Below are 26974 nucleotides of genomic sequence, written 5' to 3'. Positions count from 1 at the left end.
ATAATCCTTTTAGTTATTGAGCCTTGTCCACTAACATTCATTGCTTAGGCCTGGCCCAAAATAAACTGGTTCAAAGTAGCTTTAGACTTGCCCGGCCTATTGATATGCCTAGTCATGCAAAACAGCATTACAAGAAACCCACGACTAAGTGTTTTATTGAAGATTATGTACATTTATATTTATCTAATTCTACATTTGCAGCTTCTACTTTTACTAGATTACAAATGAGTCGGATTGGCCCATCACTTGTCCCGGAGGACCTCTAATGGAATGGGCTTGGGCTATAGGATTGGTATTGGGGTTAGGCCCATCAGACAGCCCAACCTGGAAAACCGTCACTATCCAAGCCCGATCCACATATCAGCTGAAATGCAATCCGGTTGGCTTGGGTTTATTGACTCTTCCAGAGGTGTGCTTGGCCCGATCCAATTAATATATAGGCTGGGCTTTGGCTAGGCTTTTCATTAGATCCGTAAGAAAAGAGGGAAAAAAAAAAAAGAGATCATTTTCAAGCACAAAAATCTAGGAAAATTAAAGGGTTTTTGGCAAGAGGTTGAAGATTAGAAAGAGTATTTTGGACATTTTATTAGTCTCTCAGAGAAGATTGCAGTCATTCAAGAAGTAGGTCACTTGAACACCAGGGGGTATTTCAAATATACACTAAAGCCTGGAGGGTGTATGTGAAAATAATCCTACTTTAAACTGTGGCAAAGGTACACCATTCTTTCGGTCTGTCAAACCTTCATTCCCAATTCAAAAGCTGAACGAGCGAACATTAGATTGGAGGGCTTACCGGCTTAGTGAGCGATCCAACAAGAACAGAAACTCTACTAAAAGAGATCTATAATGGACGTCCCGAAGGATCAGATCACTTCTCTTCTCGATCATGGCCTCTACGACTCAGCTCAGTTGCTCGTAACTTCTCTATCTCTCTCTCATTCTGAAATTTTAGCTTGAGCTGTTGATTTGTTCATCTCCACTGTAAGCTTTACTAGTTTTACCGATTCGACTTCATGCAAAGTGTTTTCGATCTAGGGTTTGAGATTTTAATTTAATTTAATATTTATTTGAAGTTGTTCTAAGGAAATTGAATCATTTACTTGGACAGGGTTGCTTTCTTGTCTCTTCATCTGTTACAAATGCTGAAACCAGTCCTCCTCATGTCAAGGCTGAAAATTTTGTAAGAAATTAGAACTTTTTATCGTTAAATTAAACAAATACTTTGTTATTGTTGCAAATTTTAGTTTTTTTTTGGGTAAAATATAGATTCAGTAATTTCCATGCTTATGCATTTCTTTCCGTGTTATGTGCTTTTAGAATTTTTGATTATCTTTTGGTAGGTTCTTCTTGGTGATTCGTTATTTGGCGAGAAGGAACATCGGAGAGCTATGGTAAGGGGTTGTGAGTTCTTTTTACTAGTTAACGACTGAGTTAGGAACTAACTGAGTTTCATAAGTTCAACAAGTTAACTAGAATTCAGCTGAGGCTGGGTTTGAGCCTGGCAAAATACTAAGAGATATCTAAAATCATCCTATCAGTCTCGACATGGCTTTTTTGAAGGTTGTAGATGAGTTATTAGTTAGTTCTATTCATCATCTTAGTTAACACATAGTAAATGCTTAACAAAAGAGGATGTTTTAAGACAGTTACAATGGAAGATGTGAACTTAGATAGAATTAAAAAGATCTTCTTTGAAGATTTTGTGGTTCGATGTAATTAGATTTGTTATATTTCAGACTCTTTGTGTCTTTGTATAGATAGGGTTGCATAGGTTGGGTCTGTTCTTTGTATATTCTGTTGTTGGTTATTCCGATCTTCTTTCTTCTTAATGAATTCATCTTTACCTATTAAAAAAAATGGAGGAACAAGATTCGTTAAGTTGAACCAAGATAGTTGAGTTGGGGTAAGAGTTTGATGATGGTGGGAGAGAATATGATTATGATATTTCATTTTCTTAGTAATCCATAATATTTTTTCCTAATCTTTTCATTTTATTAAGGTTGTGTTGTTTTCTTGAGTTTTCTGAGAGCTCATTATTGAGTTTTATGTCTTTCTAAAGTAGCAGTCTTTGAAATGCAATTTTTTCAAGGTCCTTTTTTTTCTTCCTGTTGTCCTGAAACTCTACAAACTAGGCTTGTGGTTGAACGCAACTTTATGTGGCTCTCATACAATTGATAGTATTGTTCGGGTCAGTCTTTGTTGGTATTTTTGTCCAACGAACAATACCTTGGAGTGTGCTGTCTCAGTCATTTTAAATAAGATTTCCATCTGTTTGTTGGTACTCTGTTAAAGACTTCAAGTAATTTAACAAGAAATAACATACTACTTTCTGATTTCTATTTGCTAACAGTATATGTACAAGCAAGCTTTGCAACATTTCAAGATTATTCCCAAACAAAGTACAACTAGTTCTAGAGGTTCATTATCCGCAATAAACAGGTCGTCCTCTCCAAATTCTATGAATGTTTCAACGATAAATGAAAATGAGGTAGTTTTCTCTTCAATTTTTTTTTTGGCCATCTATTGTTGTCCTACTTAGTTTCCTAATTTTTATTTGACATATCTAACCTCTATAATTCATATATTGTATATTTTGCTTCCATCTTCCTGGCAGGTGAAATTCAAAATTACTCTTTGTCATTGTGCACTGAATGAGAATCGAGCTGCCCTAGCTGAGGTTTTTCCTCAACTCTTTTTGTTTTTTCTTTTCTAATAATATTTTCCTGTCAACTTCTTGGTTGTAATCTCAAGATGATGGATTCCTTTAATGTAAGAATTTAACGTGCTGTGATGTATTTTATCGGCAATCACTTACCAGTGCATTATATTGAGATGTCCACTTACATATATATATTTTCTATATATGTTTTATGCTGTAATAAAGAAAAAAAGGTTACATATATTATGTTGGATTATAGAATTCTCAATATACCAAGATGATATCTAGAATACCTTATCTGATCTCTGTAGCTAATAAATTGGCTGCAGTGTTCACTCCTAAATATGATGCTCATATCATGCACAATCCCACCGTTATATTGGATGAAGTTTAATGTCCATGTTATCCATGGATTTGAGCCCTTTTATCAGGCTACACTTATAAAGATAATATTAGCTATCTTGTAACTTTGTTTCTTACTGATGTTCGCCATTTCTAGTTTCTTAGATTTAATGTGCTGTTATTGTTCCATTGTACAGATGGAGGGTATACCAAGCAAAGCAAGAACCTTGCGAATGAATCTAACCATGGGGAAGCTTTATCGATATTCTAGGCATAATCGGGCTGCCATTTCTTGTTATAAGGATTGCTTGAGGTCTGTGAAGTTAGATCTATAATTTTTTTTTAATTAGATGGAAAATTTTCGATTTTGAAGATGTTTTCATTCTTTTTTTATTTTTCTTTTTGTTTTGTACAAAATTTCTCTGTGCTAGTTCAATTTTATTTTCATAGTTTCCCATGAAAGATTTTTTTGTTCTTTGTATGAATTCCTTGTATTGAATCCAAAGACCATTGGGACCACATTGTGCGTACTCCCATTTAGACAGATCTACGCTTTGGTGCTTGTCAACAATGATTAAGTTCTTTTAAAATTGCGTCATTGGTCCCAATTCTCTGGTGTTGGTAATAATTGCCTGGTCTTTTTTTTTTCTTTCTTATATCTTTTCACCGTCGAGGTGTTACCTGTTAGGCTTTCTTCAAATGATCTTGGTAGCATCCCTAGTATCAAGCAACAACAATTGCATTATTAGACTCAACGAGGCTTCATTCATGAGGTGTGAAGTGTACTTACCAGGCCATGAAGATGCATGTTGGAAACCACATCAATACCTGTCTTTATACCAAATGTCCGTATCTGAGTGACATAGACCCATGTGAGTAATCTTGGGTTTTCTCCTTGCTGTCAAGAAAATTGATGGAATTCCTAAAGGAGCATATTATTAATTAATGCAGGTTGCCATATTATTTTTTTCTTCTGGTATAATGCTGTAAAGTCAGTCTTTTTAAATGTTAATAACTTACATCACTTGTTGCAGCATGTATGTATCTTTTTGCGAGCATTCTTTGACTGTGGCATGATCAAGCATCCATTTCAGAAATGAGAATTCGGTTTTTGGAGGGAAAACATTCCATAATTTTTGGGAAACAAGGAAGAGGGTTTTGAGAGGAGCTTGTTGAAGATTAAGGCCCAATTATACTATGACCTTACTTTTACCAGGGTTTGGAGAGTGCTAGTTTGATGTTTTGTGTTTTGATGGGATAATTTGATTTGGGTGTAATATGTATTTACTCTGTTGTTGGTTCTCTTCCAGTCCTCCCTAGTAAGGGTCTCTTTCACCGGGTTTTTGTTGCATTTCCTACATTTTTTCCTTCAAATTTTTTTCATTTTACGAACAAAATAATGACCAATCATCCTTGTTCTTGTCCACAATTCTAAAATCTGAAGTTCTTTCAATACTACTTCCTGTGCACCTTGGTTGTCTAAGTAATCGATCTCATGATATTATTATTTCCTAATTTTACAATTCTGCTTGAATTTTGACTTTCTTGTTTGGCTAGAAGTGCTTTAATTATTTGCCTGCTTGTTTGTGAACTCATGAATCCCCTTCTTTTTCTTTTCCTTTTTGTTTTAAACTTTATCTTTGGTTGTCTTTTCTTGCTTACTATTATTTTCTCCTCCAGATTTTAATTGCTAATATCATATGCACTTTTAATTTTTTGGGGTCCTTCTGGCAGGCATTGCCCATACATCTTGGAGGCCATTACAGCCTTGGCCGAATTAGGAGTTTTGGCCAAAGATATTCATTCATTATTTCCTCAGGTTTGTTAGCAAAACCATTTTCATATGATGATCAATTAGCTTGGAGTATATGAAAGTGGGTCTCCTCTTAATTCATTTTGCAATGTGGAACATTCGATGGGAAGGAGATCAATATGCAAGAGCTTATTTTAAGCATCTTAGGGTTGTTATTTTTGTGGTGTAAGCAATTTAAGGAATTTAGGGGACTGTTTTAAAAGATTTTATGTTTAGATGGGAAAATGTAATTAGGGAGTGATTCTTGTCTATATCTTTCTTTGAGGACTCCTTGTCCTCTTTCAATAAAATTTTACTTATCAATCCTTTTTTTTTTTGCAATGTGGAACCAAAATGCTATGTCTATGTTTTAAGTTAGATAGACAAGTTTTTACAATAGAAACAATGCTAGCAAGACCATCTTTCTTCTTGCTTTTATCGATTCTATTGCTGTTAGATGTAGCTATGCTGGGGATTTTTTATTTGTTTTTATATTTTTTATTTGTGTGATTTCCTCTTAGGTTGGAGAAAGGTTAAGCTTTGTATGATAAGTATTTCTGCTAGTATATTATAAAATTGAGTTGTTTTCTATGTATCTGTTAATATACACGATTGATGATTTCAGACACCAAATAGAAGTGGAAGGCCTCCCTTCGATCACTTTGATACCAGCCGTTGGCTACAGGTATGTACTGAACGAATTTACCTGATATTTTTATCCCCTCTATGGTTTGATTTTGTTCGTCTGTCAGAAGTTGCTGTTGCTATCCTTTCTGTATCATGTAAACATTGTTAGCCTACAATATGACTATTATTTATTATGATATACCATCGGAGTTTGTGATTGTTGTGTTTTCTTTGCTTAGTGCATATTGTTCTACATGCTGTTATGATCTTTGGTTCTCCTTTGTATGCAGCGGTATGTTGAGGCCCAGTGTTGCATCGCTTCAAATGATTACAAAGGTATGATAAACTGCATGTTTGTTCGCATTTTTTACCTGGTTAGAATGACCAAGTTGTTACTACTATCCAGGCCATGTGATTCTGATCAAATAAATGTTGGTTTATGTTAGGGCATTCGTGTTGCTTTGTCGATTTTTATGTTTCAATATGGACACTATGTTGGGAACTTGTAAAACGTACATACATTTTTTTACCCAGACTGGCTGGTTGATCTTCAAGTTCCATGATTTTGAAATTGTAGAGAGCAATGATTTTATTAGCTGTACTGCTTTCAATAAATTATATATTTTTTCTTATCTTTTTGTGTGTGTGTGTGTGATTTTTTTTTTTTTTTTTGGGAGGGGGGGGGGGGGGTAGATTTTGTCATATTTTTTGAATTTTTGGAGTAAGAGTTCATTATAAATTTGATATTTTGATGATTTTCTTTTCTCTACTTATGCAGTTAAATGCATTTCTCCTGAAACCTTGTGAAACTGACTGAAATGAAATGATTTCGCCATATCACCATCTTTTGATTATATATATATATATTTTCCCCCTTTTCCAGTTGCATGTTTTGAATGAGATACAATGTTCCTTTCATGCCACTTTGTTATTGGGGAGGGGATGTCTTGGTTATTCAACAATTCTTTAAAATGTAGTAAAAACCGTGCTTCATCTTTGAACATGTTCTTCAGATGCATATCTCCATATCATCATGTAGGTGCTTAAGCATATTGGGCTAGTACTGAAGTGTATCTGCACGTGTACCAATCTGAATTTGTGTTTTATGCATCAAAATCTGTAATCTTGATAATTAAACCCTGATGTTTTGTCCACCAGCTTCAGCTAGTTAATATCCATGATAATTGGTGTTTTTCAGCTCCTAACAAATTTTTTCTCCTGGACTGGCAGGTGGGCTAGAGCTCTTCAATGAACTTCTACAACGTTTTCCTAGTAATGTGCACATATTACTGGAAATTGCGAAGGTTAGGGGTGTTAATATTGTAAAAGAAAACCAACTTATGGTCTTGAACCTATGATAATTCCTCGATATCTACTGTATTTTTTTTTTCTTATTTACTACAAGCTTATGCAAATGTTAGTTTTTAAGTTATGAAATGCTTGTTTTACACCCAGGTTTAGATTTAGAAAGTGATAGTATTTGGTAAAGTTCAAGAGAACACAAATAGCTACAGATAACAATATGGATTCTGGTACAGGAATTGTGATACTACTTTTCATTTCTGAAATTCAGAACACATACTAATATCGGTATCCCATCTAATGTGTTGATACCGTGCTTTTGCTTTTGTCTTTTAAAGTTCAATAGTACTTCTCTTTTATATTTACAACATACCAACTATAATGAATTGCAGAGTTCTTTTTAATAGTATTTATTATTATATAATAGTCACCTATTCATTGCACATTTATTGTATGAAATTTGAACCCATTTGAGGTTACTGTTACACATTTCTTGTTCCTTCCCAAAATCGCTCTCCTCATTATTCAAAGGATGGCAGTCTCTTGGATCGTCTTTTGCTAATGCGAAGAAAGGATTCTTTGGAGTCTAACACCATTTGTTGTGTGTTGGGGCATTTGGAAGGTACTACAGAACTTTTGACAGGAGCTAGCATTCATTGCCGGAGGTTATGATCAACATTCTTACATTGATATTCTTTTGGCGCAAAGTCTTCAAGGACTTCAATGGATTATTTATTTATTTATTTTCCGAGAATCTTTTGCTTAGATGGGCTTTTGTTTGTAGAATTGATACGTAGGGGTCGTAGATTTACCTTCCAAATTGTTATCTGATTTGTCTTGCTGAAACAGGTAGGTGACCTTAACGTCATTTTCATTTTTATCGATATCTATAAAAAAGATGAATAATATTCACTTGTTTTTGTTGTAAAAGCAAACAAGAAAAAAATAAAGGGAAGAAGAAGCATTCAATTAAAAATGAGTACAAGTATAACATAAAATGAGAAATAACAACGTAGAAGTATCCTTGCCATATCCCCTACCAGTATTTTATCTAACATCTCGAATGAATGGACCTCCGTACCCGAAACAGATGCGGAACTTTACCATTGAAAAAACAATTTTTTAGCAAAATTTATGTATAGAGGATGCAGTCTTAGCTTTCCCTTATCCTTTACATCAAAGTTACTTTAACATAAAAGGGGGAAAAACTCCATGAATATATTTTCCTGTCAATAAATTAATAATCTTATAACTAGAGCACTTTCCCAAAAAATTATTGTATGTTTTGATGCGAGTGCATGAGTTCTTTTGCCGATGTTAAATTTGGTAAGGCTCCAATTTCTTACTAATGTAATACTAATTGGACCAAACATTTCAATCTATCATTCCTTTTGACTTGAACATAAACTGTACGTGAAGGTTGAAGCTATCATTGGAAGAAATGACGAAGCTATCATGAATTTTGAGAAGGTACGCTCATTTTTCTTAAATTGTAAAAGCTATTATTCATCCTCTTCCTACATGTTATTTCTAATGTTTAAGGTCTTTCACAGGCTCGACTCAGTGATCCCTACTTTATTACCTACATGGATGAGTATGCAATGCTTCTGAAGATGAAGTCAGATATATTTAAGTTAAACAAGTTGGTGCATGATTTGCTAAATATTGACCCCACAAGGCCAGAAGTCTGTGTAGCTTTATCAGTGTTGTGGGAAAGAAAAGATGAGCGGCGAGCTCTGGCTTATGCTGAGAAGGTGTTTGTCTTTTAAATTATATTTGTTTGTTTTCCGTCAAAATAGTATCTTACAAGTTCTCTTTTGCAATCAGTGCCTCCGTATCGATGATAGGCACATACCAGGACACATAATGAAGGTATAATATAATCTTATTAACGAAGATAAGTGGATAGCAAGACAATGCCTTGAAGTCTTATGTTTTCAATTGTTACTTTTTATAGAATCTATTAATCAATAGGAGACTACATCACGCATTTTCAGGGTAATTTGTTTTTATCACTTGGCCGACCAGATGCAGCTGTGACTGCCTTCAGAGCAGCTCAAGAATTAAGGCCTGATCTTCGTTCATACCAAGGTATGTTTTTGATAGAGGAAGTTATAAAAGTTGATTAGTTATTCTTTGCCTGCGTACATGTGTGTGACATCTGCCATAACAGCTTTCATTTAAACCATCGTTCTTCCTAATAGCTACCAAATCACTGGACTTGTGCTGATTGCAGGTTTGGTTCGTTCTTATTTAGCACTCTCTAAAACTAAAGAGGCTTTATATGCTGCTAGGGAGGCGATGAAGGCTATGCCACAATCGGCAAAGGCTCTTAAGTTGGTTGGTGATGTACATGCTAGCAATTCTGGTGGAAGAGAAAAGGTAAGCCTAATCTAAGAAAATAATATTAAGGATTATTCAGTTGGGATAGTAAATTTCCATTTGTGGAGTTTGTTCATATAAATATGGTCAAGTACCAATTATAGGGTACCTAGCTGATGTTAATGTTATAAACCATTCAGCTTAGTTGTTATTGGGGTGGCTTCTAGGTGTGTTGAGATTCATATATTTTTCTTTTTTGGTCTTTTATGGGGCTTTATACCCCCTTTGTTGTAAACCTTTCATGATGTGTATGGTATTGGTGTGCCTGTTTCTATGCATCCCAAAGTTTGCTTAGGCACTCTTTTTATTTTTTAAAATTCCTTTTGAATCCACTCCCCTTTTCAGATAGAACATAAATCTTCTTTTACCTATTTTGTGAAAATAATCTGCTTTATGTTGCATGGATAGGCTATGGAATATCATATTCAGCATACTCTAAAATAAGAGAACTGCTATTGGCACCCTGACTTTTACTCATTATTTCAAAAAAAAAAAAAGTAGGTCAATGGATAAGAATAAGTAAAACTTAGGGTGCCAGTAGTGTGGATTTAAGTAATTGTCACTTTCTCATATTGCAGCTGATTCTGAGCTTCTAAGATGGTAGAATTTTTTGGATAGAGGCTCAATTGATCAATATTGTTGAATGTCTTTGAATGACTATTTTCTTTCAGCTGCACTCCTTGTTTGATAGCTACAATCCTATGTTTCCCTTCACATTATCTAAGTAATTTGATTTAGCTTAGTTTTGAACTGAGACTTCCTATGGTTTATGTTATTACAATGTTTTGACCTCGTAACAGGCAAAAAAGTTTTATGAATCAGCCCTTCGTATAGAGCCTGGTTACCTTGGAGCTGCATTAGCCTTGGCTGAGCTCCATGTCGTTGAGGGCCGAAATTTAGAAGCTGTGAATCTTCTTGAGAGATATCTCAAGGATTGGGCAGATGATTCTCTCCACATCAAGTTGGCCCAAGTATTCGCTGCAACAAATATGCTACAAGAGGCCTTGTCACATTATCAAGCAGCGTTGAGGTAGAACAGGGATAAAGAAACTTTTGGTTTTGTTTTTGTAAATTAAAAACGCAATAATTTATTTATGGCATACTTGATTTGGTCACCCTAAAATACTCATTATTGTATTTTGTAAAATTTATTTTGCATTCCAGGATAAACCCACAAAATGAAGCTGCGAAAAAAGGTTTAGAACGATTGGAGAAACAAATGAAGGTTTGTAATTTGCCTAATCTAGTTTCATTATCCTTATGTATGCTCACAACTAAATTGGTGTTTGTGCAGGGAGTTGATCCAGACGCTCCAGACGAAGATGAAGAAAATGAAGCCGATGACGCTGAAGGAGAACAAGAAGAGGCTGACTTGCTATGAGAAACATAATAGAGAAGCCTTTTGCAGAGCCATGAATGTAAATCTGACAACCATCACCACACAAGACAAGTTGATCGAGCCAGTGAACCACGTCAGGAAAAAAAAGTCAGGAGAGGCTTGGACTAGTGAAAAATTGGGGAGCTTGTGACGTCATGCGAATCACTCCAGTGCAGTTTGGTAAACATCTTGTTAGAAATATTATTTTATTGGAGAAAGATTGTAAATCTCCTCATGTCATGTAATTTAGATTTTTTTATATTTGGTTATCTCTAACATCGATTTGCTTTTATTTATTGAAAAAATCTCAGAATTTTAGATTTGACAAGAAGTTATGTTTCAAAGGAAATAGAGAAGTAAAATCATGGTTTGAAGTTTTGTGTCATTTTGAATGGTTCAAGATGGAGCAGAACAAAACGTTAAGGAGAATTTAAACATCGAGTGGAGTAGATGCAAAGGTTTTGACCTTTTGTTACAGAGCTCACTCTGACATAATGCCCAAAAGGATTTCAATCTACAAGGGTTTGGGTTTGGATTCATACTTTAGGAAGAAATATGAAGTGGTCAGGTAGACTGAAATGGTTAAATTTGGATACTGGTGCTATCTACGGTACCGACTACCATGTTTCAACCTGTATGAATTTCTTATTTGTTATAAAAGAAAGGGTCAAACTATTAAAGACCATTCAAATCTGTGGTTTTAAAACTCATATTTAGTCTCCAGCTCTCACTGATGCCATCCAAGTCATCTAGTCTCGAATGAGATAAACCATTGAATTTGGTTTACTATCATTTATTAATAACATTTATATGGAAACAATTACAATTTATTAATTTATATTTATATGCATATAATTACAAAATATTTTTTTAAAGTAAGGTGGATTAGAAAATGCTTAATAACAAGATGCTATGTTTATTTAATAATAAATATTTAAAAAATTATAAAAAATAATTATTTCAATAAAAAAAATACAAAAAATCAGTTGACTCGGCCAGTATTTTCAATCACCTGAGATTTCAATTATCAAAAGAGACAACATCGTGATTCACATTCAATGTTCCATTAGTTATTGAGCAATACCAAGCTGACTCAAGACTCGCTCGCATTCAATCTCCCTTGCTTGTACCTAATAGATTTTTCAATGGAAGTCATCTAAACACTGCATTCTGCAACTTATGGATTCCAACATCCTCGTCTTATATCCTAATTGGGGTCAGCAACACAAAACCTATCTACATGAGCAACCACAAAGCCTATCACTTGCGGAGCCTGCATGAGTGCATGGCCCTTTGAGAAAGAAACTTTGAGCAATGCCAATCAGATCTTTAAAAAAAAAAAAAAACAGAAAATATATGTGGGTAAGGTGATCTCAACCATCCAATTATGGGTCCATTTTTGCCACAGATTATTGTTAAGAGGATGACTTTCGTCTTCATCTCTTACAATTCCTCTTACTGGTTATAGGGCACCACATTTTATTACAAAATAATGTAATTTATTTTTCCTCTCTATCAACTTGCACATCCCATTACAAAAATTTCATCACGCAATCTGTTAGAGCTTCCCAATAATTTGTCGCTGCAAAAAGGGTGAAATGGAAAGATGAACAAAGACTCGAAGTGCAACCCAGACAACAAACTGTTGAGAATCCATTCTTTTTCAAATTGACAATGATTGGGGAAAATTTTCTTTCGGGTTATAATTGAAGACTTTTAATCATTATCAGAGCCTTGTCCCAACTTCTGAAATCCTCTGAATCTGTAGATTGTTTTTCTCTTCATTTCTTTCCGCAACACCTTCATCAGCAATCGATCAAAAAAAGAAAAAAAAAAAAAAAAACCTTTATCAGCAAATATACAAGAGAAATCTGACAAAATGAACATGGGATATCATTGGAAGTTTTGTCTCTAGGCATCCTGCAGACCAAGCACACATGCAACTAATATTTGGGATTGTAATTTTTTATTATTTTTTTATAGAGGTTTAAGAATGAAGACAGGGTTTTGATCCCAGGCCTATGGTTTTACCACACAGACTTTACCACCTCATCTAATACCTAGGATGGTAATCATAATCATGTATGCCTTGTCCCAAACATTGGGTCTTCATGAAGAGCCAAGAAACGGTAACATGGAGCCTATTTTGCTATCCCTGGCTTATGAAACCATGTGAACAAGGCCCACTTTATGTTCTCCGTGATTGCTTGTTCTTGTGATCTTTTATGTTTTGTGCTTTGTTGCTTCTTTCTTTTTTAGCTTTTCTTTTTTGTTGTTTGCCTTGTTAGGTGGCCTCCTTGGACCCCGTCCCTTTTTCTATTAATAAATTGTTTCCTAAAAAACAATAGTAACACAATAAAAGCGAGATCATCAGATAATTTGCTAGAGATGCAATATAAGGTATCCTTGTGGCAGAACTTGAGGATAGTCTCTACCACCTAGGAAGTAAGGAACACGTGTGGGGTGCGATCCGCAGTTCTATTGGTTTGAGTCAGAAGAACTACAGTCCAAAAGTAGAACATGATTTGACAACTATCCGAGCAAGTGATCAACCACATTCGTACTGGCCTTGGGGAAATACTGGCAAGCAGTATCAGTTATCCAATCAGGTTAATTTTGGCCTAGAAGATCTTCTAGAAAGGTCATACCTCCATGCATGCGTGCCATGTAAACTGTTATGCAGGTTTTAGATCAACCATTTAGTTTGTCTGATTGGCGGCTTTACATGTCATCTTTAATAATAAATAAATAAATAAATAAATAAAACAGGGGTATGAACTGTATTTCCAAGAAGTGACAAGCAAAAGATCTAGAGCTGATATATAACAAGGCAGTAGTATCAAACCATTTGTATCTCTTTTTGGAACCACATGGGCAAAATGCATTTCTACTTATTTCCCCAGTCTTTGCCAAATTAGACCTCGCAATATCTAGGGGTGTCGAGCCCATCAGCTTTTGCACCTACAACACATAAATAAGATACCAATCACAATGAGAACAAAAGAGAGACAATGCCCTGGAATCTCTCTCTCTAGAATGTTCAAGGGAAACCAGTGTCCCATTTCAAGGTGTCAAAGAGGTCTTATAGAATATTTTCAATGCTTAGAACTTGAATAAAATAGATCATTGCATCCCATAAAATGTTTTCCTCTTACACGTCACTCTATCCATAAATGTTTACATCAGTTGAGGTCGTGGGTAAGGGGCTGTTTTATCTATTATTAGGTATTCGGGCTAGTTCAGGACTCACTAAACTAACTTGATGCAGACAGGCACATCAAACCACTTCAATTTCTACAAGCAAGCACTAAACCACTCAAATCAATACTCAAGTAACAATCATGATTCAGTGCATAAATAACACATATCAAGTAAGCAACCATAAATACTATCATCAAGTCATTAAATTACAACATAAAATCCCATCCCATGAATCTATGAGAATTTACAATAAAATTTAAGTCGAAAAAAAACCAAAAAATATATATATATGGATGGCGTTATTACGACCCCTATTACGACTCACATTGCGACACACCGTTTGTCTTATATGGGCAAAAATGTTAGGAATGGGCTGATTTTTTGTGAGGATGATCTCTGTGATGAGGGGATCATCCTGGCAAAAAATCATCCCATTCCAAAACTTCTAACCCCATCAAAATTGATTTACAAAAATTGGACGGTCTAAAATTTTTCAACTTGTAAACATGGGGCAAGAAGTTTCATAATGAGCTGATTTTTGGCAAGGATGATCTCCTCACCATAGAGATCATCCTCACAAAAAATCAGCCCATTCCAAACATTTTTGCCCATATAAGACAAAACGGTGTGTCGCAATGTGAGTCGTAATAGGGGTATACGGAACCCGACCCTATATATATATATATACCAAAAAAATATCAAATAGCTCAAGGAATCCCTGGTCATCACTCATCATCGTTTGGTTTTGAGAGTGAACATGCGTAATCACTTTCCCTCTTCTTTCCTTGCGTATTGATGGGGACATCAAAGATCACATTTCTTATTTTCTGTGGAAGAATCTAGTAGTTTATGATATTCATTGTTCTTTGGTAATTTCATTGAAATCTCATAACCAGCATTTTAGTTAGTTTCATAGTCCTGCATTCGCCACTCGTCATCATATGCTATTTGCCAGTTACATGAGGATTTAGGGATGATACACGAGTGATTTTCATTTAAAGGAATGCAACCAACCACTTTAATATATGTATATATGTATACACAAAATCTTATTGAAATTTCACTGAGGTGTGTGCCTCATTGAAGTCGTTTAATCTAAGAGTCTCACTTGCGCTTCAAGGCGCCTTAACTACACTCAATGAAATATAACACAATCTGTCAAAATGGCAGTAATGAGGACCTACCATTCAATGGATCCACCAAGAAAAATCCTAAGTCAGAAATCACCTAAATTAGATTACCTCATTCCTAATCATCCAAAACTATCACACTTTTGCACATTTCACAGTAGAATCTGGTCAGTGTTCCCAAGAAAAATTGTTCATGCATCAAAAAAACTTGTGGTGATCATCCAATTGTGTTATTTCTTTAACTAAGAGATCAAGTAGGAGGACATACTGACCATCATTACTGTCCAAAGTTCTCATTTTGGCTGTAGAAATCAATCAATAACTAAAAAGCAAGAATAAAATTAGTAGTTAGTACCTCAGCCAAGTTCTTTGGCATCGGTTTCCCTTCTTCCTTCAACTTCTCTATCTTCTTTTGTGCTTCTTTAGCCCACGTGAACTTCGCCAATGCATTCTCAACCTCCGCTATCGTACAATTACAATTCTTTGCTGCTTCTCGTTTCTGACTGCTTTGGAGATTCTAAAAATGATCAATCAAAAAAATCAAATTTTGTTCTTTAAATTACATAAAGTTTCCATCTTGATTGGCATTAAATATTAAATATACAGATAGAAATGTAGAATTAGGGGACTATTAATTAAAATACCTCTCCAGTAGGATCGAACCCCCCGAGATATCGAATTATAGCTTCTTGCTTCTCGAATGCATCCGCGAACGTCGCCTCGCTGCTTCGACCAATTATAAATTGCTTCAAAGATCCCGCTTTTCTCGCAGTTTTCATTTCTTCTGCATATCCTGTAAATAAAAAAATTAAAAACTAAATTAAAATATTTTTTTTTTTATAAAATCAAATTTTGCACAATAATGGAGAAGCTAACATGCGCCTGGGGTGAAAGGGTGACTTACTAAGGAGAGTGAAGGATTGGGTGAGAGAAGTTTCTTGAGATTCAGAAGGGGCTTTGTCGCCTGTGAAGAATCCTTTGATCTTGTCCTTCCAAGAATTATCGAGATGTGACGTGGTGAAGATCGAGCGGCTCTCAGGTAGACGATGAGGATGGTACGATCCAAAAGCGGAGGAGAGGAGGGTATTTTTGTAAATATTGCTTACAGATCGATGAGCCATTATCAGCTATGTTCTGCAAAACGAACGGACTGGTTCTGCTTAGGGTTTATTTAGGGTTTTGGGGGTTTTGTTAGAAAGACGAGGTTTTGGGTTCGGATTCATACAAAACCGCTCCGCTCCGGTTCCAGGCTTCCAGCAACACAGACAATGGAGGTCATGGTTGATACCCGATCCTATTAATCCGATCTGATAACACCTCATTTTCAGTAAGTAATTTTTTTTTCTTTTAACTTGTCGAGAGGGTTTTAATAAATGGGAGGCATTCAAAGCCTTAAAAGAGAGCCAAACACTGTGTAATATATGGGCTAGAAGTTTTGGAATGAATTGATTCTTTGTGAGGATGATATCGATGGTGATGACATCATCTTAGAAAAAAAAAAAAAAAAAACCCTAAGTTTGAAGTTTCTAACCTCATAAAAATAATTTACAAATAATTAACCGTCCACTATTCTTCAACTTCTAACCCATATATTGAAGAATGTTTGGCTCTCTTCAGCGTCTTCGAATGCTCTCCTTAATAAATATTTTAAATGTCTCACAATTAATTTGGTTAGAAATTGATTTTGTCGCTATTATCTTATTTTTAAAAAGATAAATAATTAACACAACAGTAACAAACATGATTTGATAAACTTTTTGGAAGGTGTACACTATCACGGTAATTTTGTAAATTCATCTTACTAGCATACACTTGAATAACCACCCCCCCGGGGGGTTGGCTAAGGGTAAAACTAGCAATAAAGGTTTCTTCCATTTGATTGTATGTTCAAAATTGGGTGGTTTACTAATTTGACATGTGCATACTGAGAAATTTCTATAGGATTGGACGTGTAAACCATAGTTTTATAACTTGACGAAAATTGGAACACGATAATGAAGAATGTAACTCTACACCTTAAGGGAGTTGGAATGTAAGGAAGTCATTGATTAAAGGAAATCGAATTACGCACCTATTGATTAAATGGGTACCTAAAAGCATTTGATCGGATAAGGGCTTCTCTTATGCTTTAAAGATTTGCATTAGGAGTAAAACATGGAGGATGAGCTGTGGGGTTTAGGATGAGTGTTGAGGTGCGACGTTGTTGGTCCCATATGGAGTAAACTTAAAATTGGTTGGAACCTCGATTTAATCCATAAATTGAACTATATGACCTTGTTCTAAAGTCTAGATTTTTAGTTGATCTTAAAACTAATATGATAATATTTTACTAAATAAATGATTTTTTGACGTCTCCCTCAAACATACCCCCCCTGACGTTGGCATGTGCTAGAACTATAGAATATTTTCTCGGGATACACAATTGTACATATTTATAGGGATGTGCAATTATGTGTCCCGAGAAAAAAAAATATTTGTGGTTCTAGCCCATGCCATGTCTAGGGGTGTTAGAAAATCACGATTCTATTTTAATATTTACTTAAGATTTGTAAGTAGACAGAACAATTGGATATCTTCTCGCCTATCCCCTAAATCAATCCAATCTTTAGACTTGTTTTTAATAAATTCCTATATAAATGTGAGTGGTGTTCAGAGGCCTTAAAGAGAGCCAAACATTTTTTCAATGTATGAGGTAGAAGTTTCGGAATGGGTTGATTTTTGTGAGGATGATCTCTATGATGAGGAGGTCATCCTCACAAAAAATCAACTCATTCCAAAACTCCTAACCTAGACATTGAAAGATCAATCTAACCAAAAATCAACTCATTCCGAAACTCCTAACCTCATCAAAAGTGGTGTACAAAAATCTAACGATCTACAATTCTTCAACTTGTAAATTAGGGTTAGAAGTTTTGGATTGAGCTCATTTTTTGTGAGGATGTTCTCTTCACCATAGAGACCATTATCACAAAAAAATTAGTATATTTTAAAACTTTTATCCCCTATTTTGAAAAATGTATGGCACAATGTTTGGCTCTCTTTGGGGCCTTCGAATGCTCCCCTATATATATTAGAGTTCACTCGTGCCGACATTTTCTTTTGGGTTAAGGGGGTAAGAACGAATAAAAATAAAGTTGGAAGAGTATTATTTAAAAAAATTGGGATTAAATGGGTAAAAGATGAAAAATAGTAAAGTGAATTGAATGAGTAAAAGAAAAAATATAGTAAAATTAGAGAATGTGAAGAATAAATAAAATAAAGTGGGTCCCAAAAAATTATAGCTTGATGGAAAGGGTATATTTAAAAAAATTAAAATTAAAGGGTTAAAAAGAAAATAAAGTAAAGTTAGAGGAGGGGTATCCTCTTTCAAATTAAAGTAGTAAAAGTGGTTAAAAAATAGAGTTAAAAGGGTATTATTAAAAAAATTGAGATTAAAGAGATAAAAGATAAAAAATAATAAAGTGGATTAAATGGATAGAGGAGAAAATAAAGTAAAATTAGAGGAAGTAAAGAATAAAAGAAATAAAGTCTGTCTCACAACTATACCAATTCAGTTATGTTATATATATATATATATGGTGATCCTTAGTTACCAGTGAAAGTATGGTGATTCTGTGCCTACCATTCATTGTCTAATATAATGATTAGTTATGATCATATGATAAGGTAAATAATTGCCACATATAGGTCCTTCTCCATCGTCACAAGGAAAAGGATCTATGGTCTATGCACTGTCATATCAAAGAGTGTACAAAGAGCATCAGATTATCATGACTCACTTTTTTGACATAATTGAAAGGAAGACGAAAAGATTAATGATAAAATGACGTGTACGTTGTTGATGTGGCAAGTGAACTGTAGGTCTTTTTCCTTATGTATCTCGAAGAAAAAGATTTATGGTTTTGTGCACTTTTCACATCAATTGTGTACAAACTGTGTGGTTTTAGAGCGTCATTTTATCATGACTCAGACCAAAAACATTATAATAATGATTTTTTGACACCCCCCTCTGACATATGCTCTTTGACGTGGGATGTATTAGAACTATATATATTTTTCCTTGGGATACACAATTATACACATTTATGAAGATGTAAACTTGTGTTTACTGATGAAAAATCTATGGTTCTAACCCATGCCACGTCAGGGAGCATATCTTAGAGGGAGTATCAGTAAATCATGACTCAAAACATAATTCTTTCTAGTTGAGAATACGATGTCTTGTTTTTATAGATATGAACAATGTTTACGCGGCATAAGTTGATTAATAAATAAACACATTAGATTGCTTGAATGACTTGATTATGAGCCAAGGTTTTTTAAACACCAACAAAAGCATGCCATATAGAGATCAATCCTCTAAATATTTTATAGGAACTAGAGCAAATTTGCTCATAAGCTCCACAGTAATTTGACATGTGGAGCGAATGACATCAACAATAAAGAGAGAGTTTCTCTCTCTTAGCCACACATGCTCTACACATATATTCATAATTTAATATTTCAAATCTTAAAAAAGGTCGTTAAACCCTCATTGATTATCATATCGACAATCAAACAACACATCCTTCTAGATTTCATGAAAATATTCATATTAAAAAAAAATGATAAAAAAATTATTTTTCAAAGTTAATAAAAGGTGTTGAAAAGGGACAACTACCCACCACCCAAATTTAAAAATAAAATGTAATGATGAAAAATGATCATTTAATTATTTTTATATTTTGAAATTCATATAACTTTGTCCACTGCAACCCCATTCCTTGGGATCATGTTTGTGAAATGTCACATACTCATCAAATTAAAAGTTTCCTATTTCTCACTATGGTAGGAGAGAGTCCTCTCTCTCTCTCTCTCTCTCTCATTGATGATGTCATTCGCGCCGCATGTCAAACGGCTGTTGGGTTGTGGCAAAGAAATCACTTTTGTATTGGATCCGTACACGTGTTGATTACTTAGAACCCTCGTCAAATATCTGACGGTTCTAACCGCTAACCTTTGGTTTACGTTAGCTCTCTCCTACCTCACTATAAACCGATTTAAAAATATATCCATTTCAGATCTCTTGTCCATTTCAAACCTTTTGAGAGAGAGAGAGAACCAAAAATCTGTTATTAGTGGCAAAAGTCAGAAGCACCGACAATTCCTAATGAGACTGAATCGACTCTGTGAGCTCGAATTTTGCATTAATGTTGTCTTGAACTCTTGATCATTTACGGTAACTGGTTTCTTTCCCTTTCCGCAATTAATTGGCTTTTATGGAGTTGTATTTGATCGATGTAATTTACAAAGAAATTAAAAATAGGAAAGATTCTCGCAGATCTAACTTTCGTAGTTACTTTGAATCAGAAAGAATTCATAATTCTTGTTTGATTGTTTTGTTTTCGTTTTGATTCTCTTTAGATCGAAGCTCTGGTTTTAGGAGTCTTGGAGATGGCAGATTCATTATCGGATTATAGGTTTTAGTAAGGATTTGATGTCCAAATGTGTGAAAAGGTATAAATTTGGGAAATTAATTTCTAGATTTTGGCAAACGAAAATTTTCAAGAATTTAATTTGAGATTTGTTGATGTTTCTTTAGGCGACAGGGAGAGTCTTCTTGTGGTTTTGGAAGGATCTGAAATCTCGGTGATTGAGAATAATAGATATAATGGAAGATAGAAGGGAGAGTATCGAACTTAAATTCCGTATCTATGATGGTACAGATATCAGTCATGGTAGCTATGCCCCATCAACTACTGTTGCAACACTGAAGGAAAGGCTTGCAACTGAGTGGCCTCAAGGTTTGAATCTGCTTGCTTTTGTTTATTTTTGTACTTCATTCTTCGAGTTATATATTATATGTTTGAATCTATAGGAATTAAGTTCAGCTGATTTTTATTCTTCAAACTAAGTAAAGTTTTGGGTAACATATTTACCAAGTTTATAGAGGTGCTGTTTTTTGATAATTATAATTCCATTAAGGAAAAGGAGATCGAGGAGACCTACATAGGGAGAACGAGATTACACATAGGGAGAACGAGATTACAAGATTATCCGGACCCAGAACACATAAGGATCTGTCTTAAAACAAAATCCTCAAAAAATACACAATTGAACTCATTAAACATTTTACACCAAGGAAATGATAGACCTAAGTTTATAGTGATTCCTCTTTGTTACTGGCACAAATACATAGATTCCTCAATATTTCATCACCTTCAGATTACTCTCTGATGCTATGTGAGGACGGCATTCACAAGAATACGTGTCAGATTGATCATATGGTGATTGTGTAACAGAAATGAAGTCTTTATTGCCTATATGGACAGGAAAGACCACCGCCCCACCCCACCCCACCCCACCCATTTTACTATAGTTGAATTTATATCTTATCTCAAGACATTTGAGTGATCCCTTGTTTGCACATTTTGTGTATCAAGCCCTTGTAAAGGAAGTATGTAAATTAGAACACAATTGTCAATTAAATAAATAAGTGAGGCTTGTGATAGAAAATAATAAATATACAAGCGGAGTATGTGTTATTGCTCTGCACACAATTACTTAACCAAGGTGTGAATAATATTTTCAATTAAGATACTAGAAATTTATCACATTCACATATGCAACCAAATGTTTGAACCAAACCCAATACAAGTTTTATTGAAATGGAAAGAGGAATGTTCATCTGCATGGCTTTTAATTCAGAGGATGTGTGCTATCTTTTGACTTCAATAAGGGAGATTAGAGAGTGGAGCAGTATTGGGGTTTTAGGCTTTCAAAACGAAGCTTCGCGGATGTTTTGTAGTTGCTATGTAACCTCTAATGAACCCTTTCCATTGCCAGACAAAACAGTCGAACCCAAGTCAGGAAGCGATGTGAAGCTCATACACGCTGGAAAAGTCTTGGAAGACAACAAGACACTTGCTGAATCCAGAATACCTTTTGGAAACTTGCCTGGTGGAGTTATTACAATGCATGTAGTAGTGCAGCCTCCTTTAGCTAGGAAGAATATCGGTATGTTGTTTTCCCTTCACTTATATCAGAAAACTAATTTTTTTTTGAATTTCTACAAGTTGCCAGATTTTCAGCACTTCATTTGCTAGTCTTTTGTTTGCCCTGAGAACTCTATAATCTATCACTAGCCAAACATCATTTTGAACCTAGAAGATGTACATGTTTGTATCCTAAACGATAGTGAATAATTCCTAGGGAATGATCTGATTTTAGTTCTGGATTTTGGCCTTTATGTTTTCTAGCTGAGTGGAGTCGGTCTTTTGTTTTGAGTGGGTAAGCTTGAGTCGTACCTGACACATCACAAAGGGGCACACAAGATGGCCTGATATGGCCAATACTAGCTCAGTCCCATTGTAAAGCCAATCCATTTGAACTTATTCAGAGATGATTTTTAGAAACTTGGCAGTTTGTTCCATATGGTTTTCAATTTTCTTATTGATTCCAGAGATGATCACTTGTAAAGCTTGACCCTAGTTCGTGATTCTGTGATAGTTATCAGAAGAAAATTTATGTTTCTACTCCTCATAGGACATCTTCACTTGCTTTGTCACAAGAGCAACTTCTTTTGCCCTTGAACACAAAAAATCCTGGCTGGTTCTATCAAAGTTTTCATCTATTCATATTAGGTTAATTTTCTTTTCTGTAGATAATTAAAGAGAAAGTTATATTATGTTTCCAGATGTTTTAGTTATGTGCATAGTTACTAGTACAATTGGGTGAGGAGGACTCACTCTTATTATTATGTTTGTCGGAACACAGATGAGTACCAGGACAAGATGCCAAGGCCGAGCCTGTGCTCCTGTTCAATCCTTTAATGGGAGTTGCCTTCTCTCTTTGTGAGTAGTGCTGCATACCAGACTACGATTTTTTTTCTCTTTTTTAATGAAGTTTGTGGTTTTAATATCATCATTGATTGTATAGACATCCTTTCCGATACCAATTTTTTTTCTTAATTTTAGTTGTTATTGTTCTTGTTCTTGTAAAATTGTAATCAGTCTCCTTTAAGTGGCTAGACATTTGTACCAGTTTCATGAATATATGTGACAGAAAGGTTTCTAACACATCTCAATCTCTCTCAAATTTTTGTTTTTTTTGAAAATTACTTAATGGATCCCTATAGAGGGATAAGTGGTAACTTGTAACTCATTAATGAGTAAACTTTTTCTTTGTTAATGCCCTCTCACCCCCTTTCCCTCTTATAATTTTGAGTTGTGCTAGAGTGACCTCTAGAGTGTACCTCATATCCCACATCTTGATATGAAAGGTGTGCAGGAACCATAGATGCTTTTTGACTCGTGTTTCAATAAAAAGCATCTATGGTTCTTACACACCTCCACATCAGGATGTGCTATGAGGTACAATCTTGAGGTCACTTAAGCATTATTCTATAATTTTTTAGAGATGCTATTGCCACACCGACTTTTGCTAATGCCATACTATTAGATTAAATCCTATGATCCGAAGTATAAATCAAACAAGAACGTAAGAATCTCATACGACACAAGATATATGTGGTTTAGTCAAAGTATCGACTTACGTCCACAAGCGAAAACGATGATTTCACTATATTAACCAAAGAAGAACGAGGTTACAATTTCTCTCTGTCTCTCGTATATCTCTCACATCCTTTCGGGTTTCATCTCTTACCCATTATATATTTAGGGTTACAAAGAGCTTAAACGAGTCGGATCCAAAATTAAATCAAATGGACCTAATATTTTACCCGGGGGCTTCGCCCCCGAACCCCTAGTAATGGTGGGGAAACCCCGCACAATACCAATTAAACAAGTCATGCGGGTCATTAACAGATCATCAAAAGATCCGGTTTGAATCTACGACAATCCCATGTATAAGAATATAAGACATAACTCAACACAAACCAATTACTTGTAAATCACCAAAGAATTGCACACGGTAGAGGTGGCATTAGCAAAAGTTGGTGTGGCATTTGTAACTCTCTCTATTTTTTTATTTATTTTTAAATAACTTTGTATTTTGATGCAAAATCACATTAGTTAGTTTCTAAATTACAATTACACCATTTCAGAGTTTCATTATATCATTGTGAGTACTGTTGATGTGCAAGAATATTTTTTTTTTTTGTAAATCATGTGCAAACCTTCATATTACCCATTTTTTGTTTTTTTGTTTTTTTATATTTATAAAGGCTCTTTTAGTAAACATTAGAAGGTGTTGGAAATTGCCCAACACCATTGGACATTATAAATATTATTTTGAAAAATAATATCAGGAATTCATTGGAGGGTTTTAATAGTGTTAAATGAATTGTGTGTCCAGTACAATTGAATTCGATACTGATCTTCTAATTTTTTTTTATATATACCTTGACATTAGTCAAGTAGGAGAGAAACTTGACAATGTGGGTTCATAGTCATTTTGATCATTTATGCTCTAATCTAATTAGATTTTATCTTTTTTTTTTTTTTTTTTTTAAGGTCAAAATTGTTTTAAAAGGCCTTAAGAGTGGGGTTCTCTCTTTAGATGGGATCAACTTGGTAGGTCTTAATGTTCTTCTTTGGTTTTAGGTCTCCTATAGGCAGGCCATTTAGCCTCCCTTTTATTTTGTTACTAACAAATATCTTTATCTATCAAAAATAATAATAATAATAATTTAAGAATAAATGGTATTTGGGATCAACAAAAGGTAGACTAGAAAATCAAGTTTGAAAAGTTAGATTCTGAGAGAGTAGACTCAATTTGAATAGGGTAAATTACACAGAGGGATTTCTTTCAAAATAGTCCTCAAGTTTTGGGCGGTAACTTGATAGTCCATTTTAATAAATTTTTTATTTTTCAAAGGTCTCTCATTATTGGTGAACTCACCACTTTTTATCTATTGTCAAACTCATCATTTTTTATTGTCTGAGTTCACCATTTTTTATTTATTGTCGAATTCGTCATTTTTTATTTATTGTCGAGTTCACAACTTGTAGTATCGAACTCGCCACTTTTTATTTATTGTAAAACTCGACACCCATAAAATTCACCAATTTTTTATTTTTAAGTTTTTTTTACTGCAATACGTGAAAAGATTGACTAAAAACTTAAGATAACTACTTGTTTAGATTATTTCAAATCAAAAGAATCATTCTTGATCGATTTTCATATAAAAACGAAGAAAAAATGTGAAAAATCCTAATTTGTTACATGTCTTCAAAATCATTGAAAATGATTTTTTCATCTTTTTTAAATTCTTTTTGACGGAATGGAATCTCCAAAACTTGATTGAGACGTTAAAAATCTAATTATTTTGAATGAAAATGGTGAATTCGAATGATTAGGGCATTCTATTGCGAGATATGTGGACATTCAATCGCTAGAGATGTGGGAAATGGGGTTTAGGACTGATTAGAAATAAAAATTTTACTATATGGACTATTAAAAATGACCCCAAAACTTAGGGACCATTTAAAAAGAAAATTTTCCCATTTGATTATCATTATAGCCCCCTACCCTAAATGATAGCCTGGTAGTACTTTAAACTAAAGTAGTGCTGCCTTTGAAGACAAAATATCAAGAGCCATGAGTCAATGAAATCATTCACTTTTCTACCGAAATCATGGCCTCTGATCCGACCTGATAACAATAATAGATTATGAACCTAATTGGTTTATACATTATTCTATGTGGGCCCTCACAATTTGCCACATGAGGATTATAGCATAGTTTTGAGCTCGTTGAGTCGACTCAAAACTTGGTTAAATCGATTCTAACTAAATTGTATTTCGAGACGGCCTGCAGGCATCCAAATTGGGACCATGTGTTTTTTTCATGAATCATTCTTCGTGAGTCATTGGATTCGGACCATTTGATTAAATATATAGTTTAAGATCTTGTTTCATTTTGAAATGTATTAATTGAGATATCTTGATTTAAAAAAAAGGAAAAAACAAATCTAAAACTATACAATCATGAAATTGAAAAAAATATTGATTGTTCTAGTTCTAAATTTCTTATTTTACTTATGAGAAAGAGAGATACTTGGATTATCAAAATTTGAGGTTAATTGGATTACCAAGGGGGTGGTTAAATGGTAGTAACTTGGGGCTAAGGAATCTGCTCTTTCTATGGTCTCAAGTTCAAATTTCACTACTTATAAAAAATCTTGGTGGTCACGCACCGCTCCACGTAGTGGGGTATAGTTTGAGTGCGGGGCGTAGGGACTAGTCTGGTGTGTGCAAGTTGGCCTAGATACCCTTCGTTATAAATAAATAAATAAAAAAATTGAGATTAGTTCCTCTTTTCTCCTCTTTGAACTCGACTCTACTTTAAAAGACCCATTTTTAAATGTATCAAAAATCTCAGAATGTTTCGATAATGCCTCAAAAATATTTTCATGTCATTTTCATTTTTGGAAAAATTGAAATAAAACTAGATGTTTAACCACACTTGTATATTATATTTTTGTGGATTTTAAAATATAATATTTTATTTATTTTAGAATATCAAAAACCATTTTTAAATTTAATATAATTTTATTTAATTCTTCCAAGTCCACTCGCAAAATTTTTAGTTGAATCGATTTTGGAGTCGAGTTTTTAAACTATGAGACTGTCATTCTTAACGTGAAGTATGGGTAAAACAGTCAATATAAAAAAAGTTAGACTGTTTTTAGTGGCATTTCAGCAGATTCCAAATTGATTACGTAAAATTGGTAGTTTTGAAATACTCAAACCTCAATTAATATGGTATTAAGTACGAGTACAAACAATTAATATTTTAACTCTGCACGGACAGTAAAGATGATAACTCTGCACTGTCAAGACCAAACAGCCCACCTGTTCAAAAGGTACTCTATTGCCGAACCAATTTTAGTATCTCTCTTAAAAGAATCCTACCTGGAAGATGAGATTTTTTTCCTCTGAAGATTAGAAATTACCCTTTTTAAGTTTGAAAAAGTAATAATAATAAATATTAAAAAATTATTTTCACTGCCAGTCAAAATTTATTTTGCCGAAACAGATCAAAAGGAATTGAATATAATGAATTTAACCAATAAATTCTGATTTTTTTAATTGAATAATAAGATAAGCTAATTGGAGACCCAATGTAAAATTAATTAGAATTAAACATACCATATTTATAAAATCTTGATGATTTGTCATCCTATAGATTGGGTTTGATGATATGTTGTGGTAAATATA

At 34.2% G+C, this 26974-nt stretch overlaps 3 protein-coding genes across 5 annotated transcripts; 2 read left to right on the top strand and 1 right to left on the bottom strand.

Annotated features, from left to right (window-relative positions):
- The first annotated feature begins 713 nt into the window (after window positions 1-713).
- Window positions 714-10856, top strand: APC7 (tetratricopeptide repeat (TPR)-containing protein). Of its 2 annotated transcripts, XM_086438440.1 has the most exons (18): window positions 716-915; window positions 1109-1180; window positions 1341-1391; window positions 2351-2488; window positions 2615-2677; window positions 3199-3314; window positions 4736-4820; window positions 5419-5478; window positions 5711-5756; window positions 6651-6724; window positions 8142-8192; window positions 8276-8476; window positions 8550-8594; window positions 8720-8813; window positions 8959-9104; window positions 9905-10134; window positions 10269-10329; window positions 10399-10856. In XM_086438440.1, exons 1-18 carry the CDS (start codon window positions 847-849, stop codon window positions 10483-10485), a joined length of 1689 nt encoding a protein of 562 aa, XP_086294566.1. In that variant the 5' UTR covers window positions 716-846; the 3' UTR covers window positions 10486-10856. The 2 variants fall into 2 exon arrangements, with proteins under 2 accessions (XP_086294567.1, XP_086294566.1); XM_086438441.1 differs by lacking the exon at window positions 1341-1391 and having other exon boundaries at window positions 714-915.
- Window positions 10857-11839: 983 nt separating this feature from the next.
- On the bottom strand, window positions 11840-16126 carry LOC147403003 (SEC-C motif protein). Its single transcript, XM_086438442.1, has 5 exons — window positions 15718-16126; window positions 15458-15606; window positions 15169-15330; window positions 13328-13443; window positions 11840-12282 (listed from the first exon to the last, which is right to left on the bottom strand). Exons 1-5 carry the CDS (start codon window positions 15932-15934, stop codon window positions 12264-12266), a joined length of 663 nt encoding a protein of 220 aa, XP_086294568.1. The 5' UTR covers window positions 15935-16126; the 3' UTR covers window positions 11840-12263.
- Window positions 16127-19872: 3746 nt separating this feature from the next.
- Window positions 19873-22870, top strand: LOC147403002 (membrane-anchored ubiquitin-fold protein 3-like). Of its 2 annotated transcripts, XM_086438438.1 has the most exons (5): window positions 19873-20031; window positions 20217-20309; window positions 20395-20596; window positions 21639-21809; window positions 22569-22870. In XM_086438438.1, the coding sequence occupies exons 3-5, from the start codon at window positions 20464-20466 to the stop codon at window positions 22622-22624; spliced, it is 360 nt and encodes a 119-aa protein (XP_086294564.1). In that variant the 5' UTR covers window positions 19873-20031; window positions 20217-20309; window positions 20395-20463; the 3' UTR covers window positions 22625-22870. The 2 variants fall into 2 exon arrangements, with proteins under 2 accessions (XP_086294564.1, XP_086294565.1); XM_086438439.1 differs by lacking the exon at window positions 19873-20031 and having other exon boundaries at window positions 20063-20309.
- Window positions 22871-26974: the final 4104 nt, after the last annotated feature.

The sequence above is a fragment of the Akebia trifoliata genome, chromosome 4 (assembly GCF_017979445.1).
Source record: "Akebia trifoliata isolate Shusen 1 chromosome 4, ASM1797944v1, whole genome shotgun sequence".
Lineage (NCBI taxonomy): Eukaryota > Viridiplantae > Streptophyta > Magnoliopsida > Ranunculales > Lardizabalaceae > Akebia > Akebia trifoliata.
The sequence above is the reverse complement of the archived record's forward strand: the minus strand, read 5'-3'. Positions and strand labels throughout refer to the sequence as shown.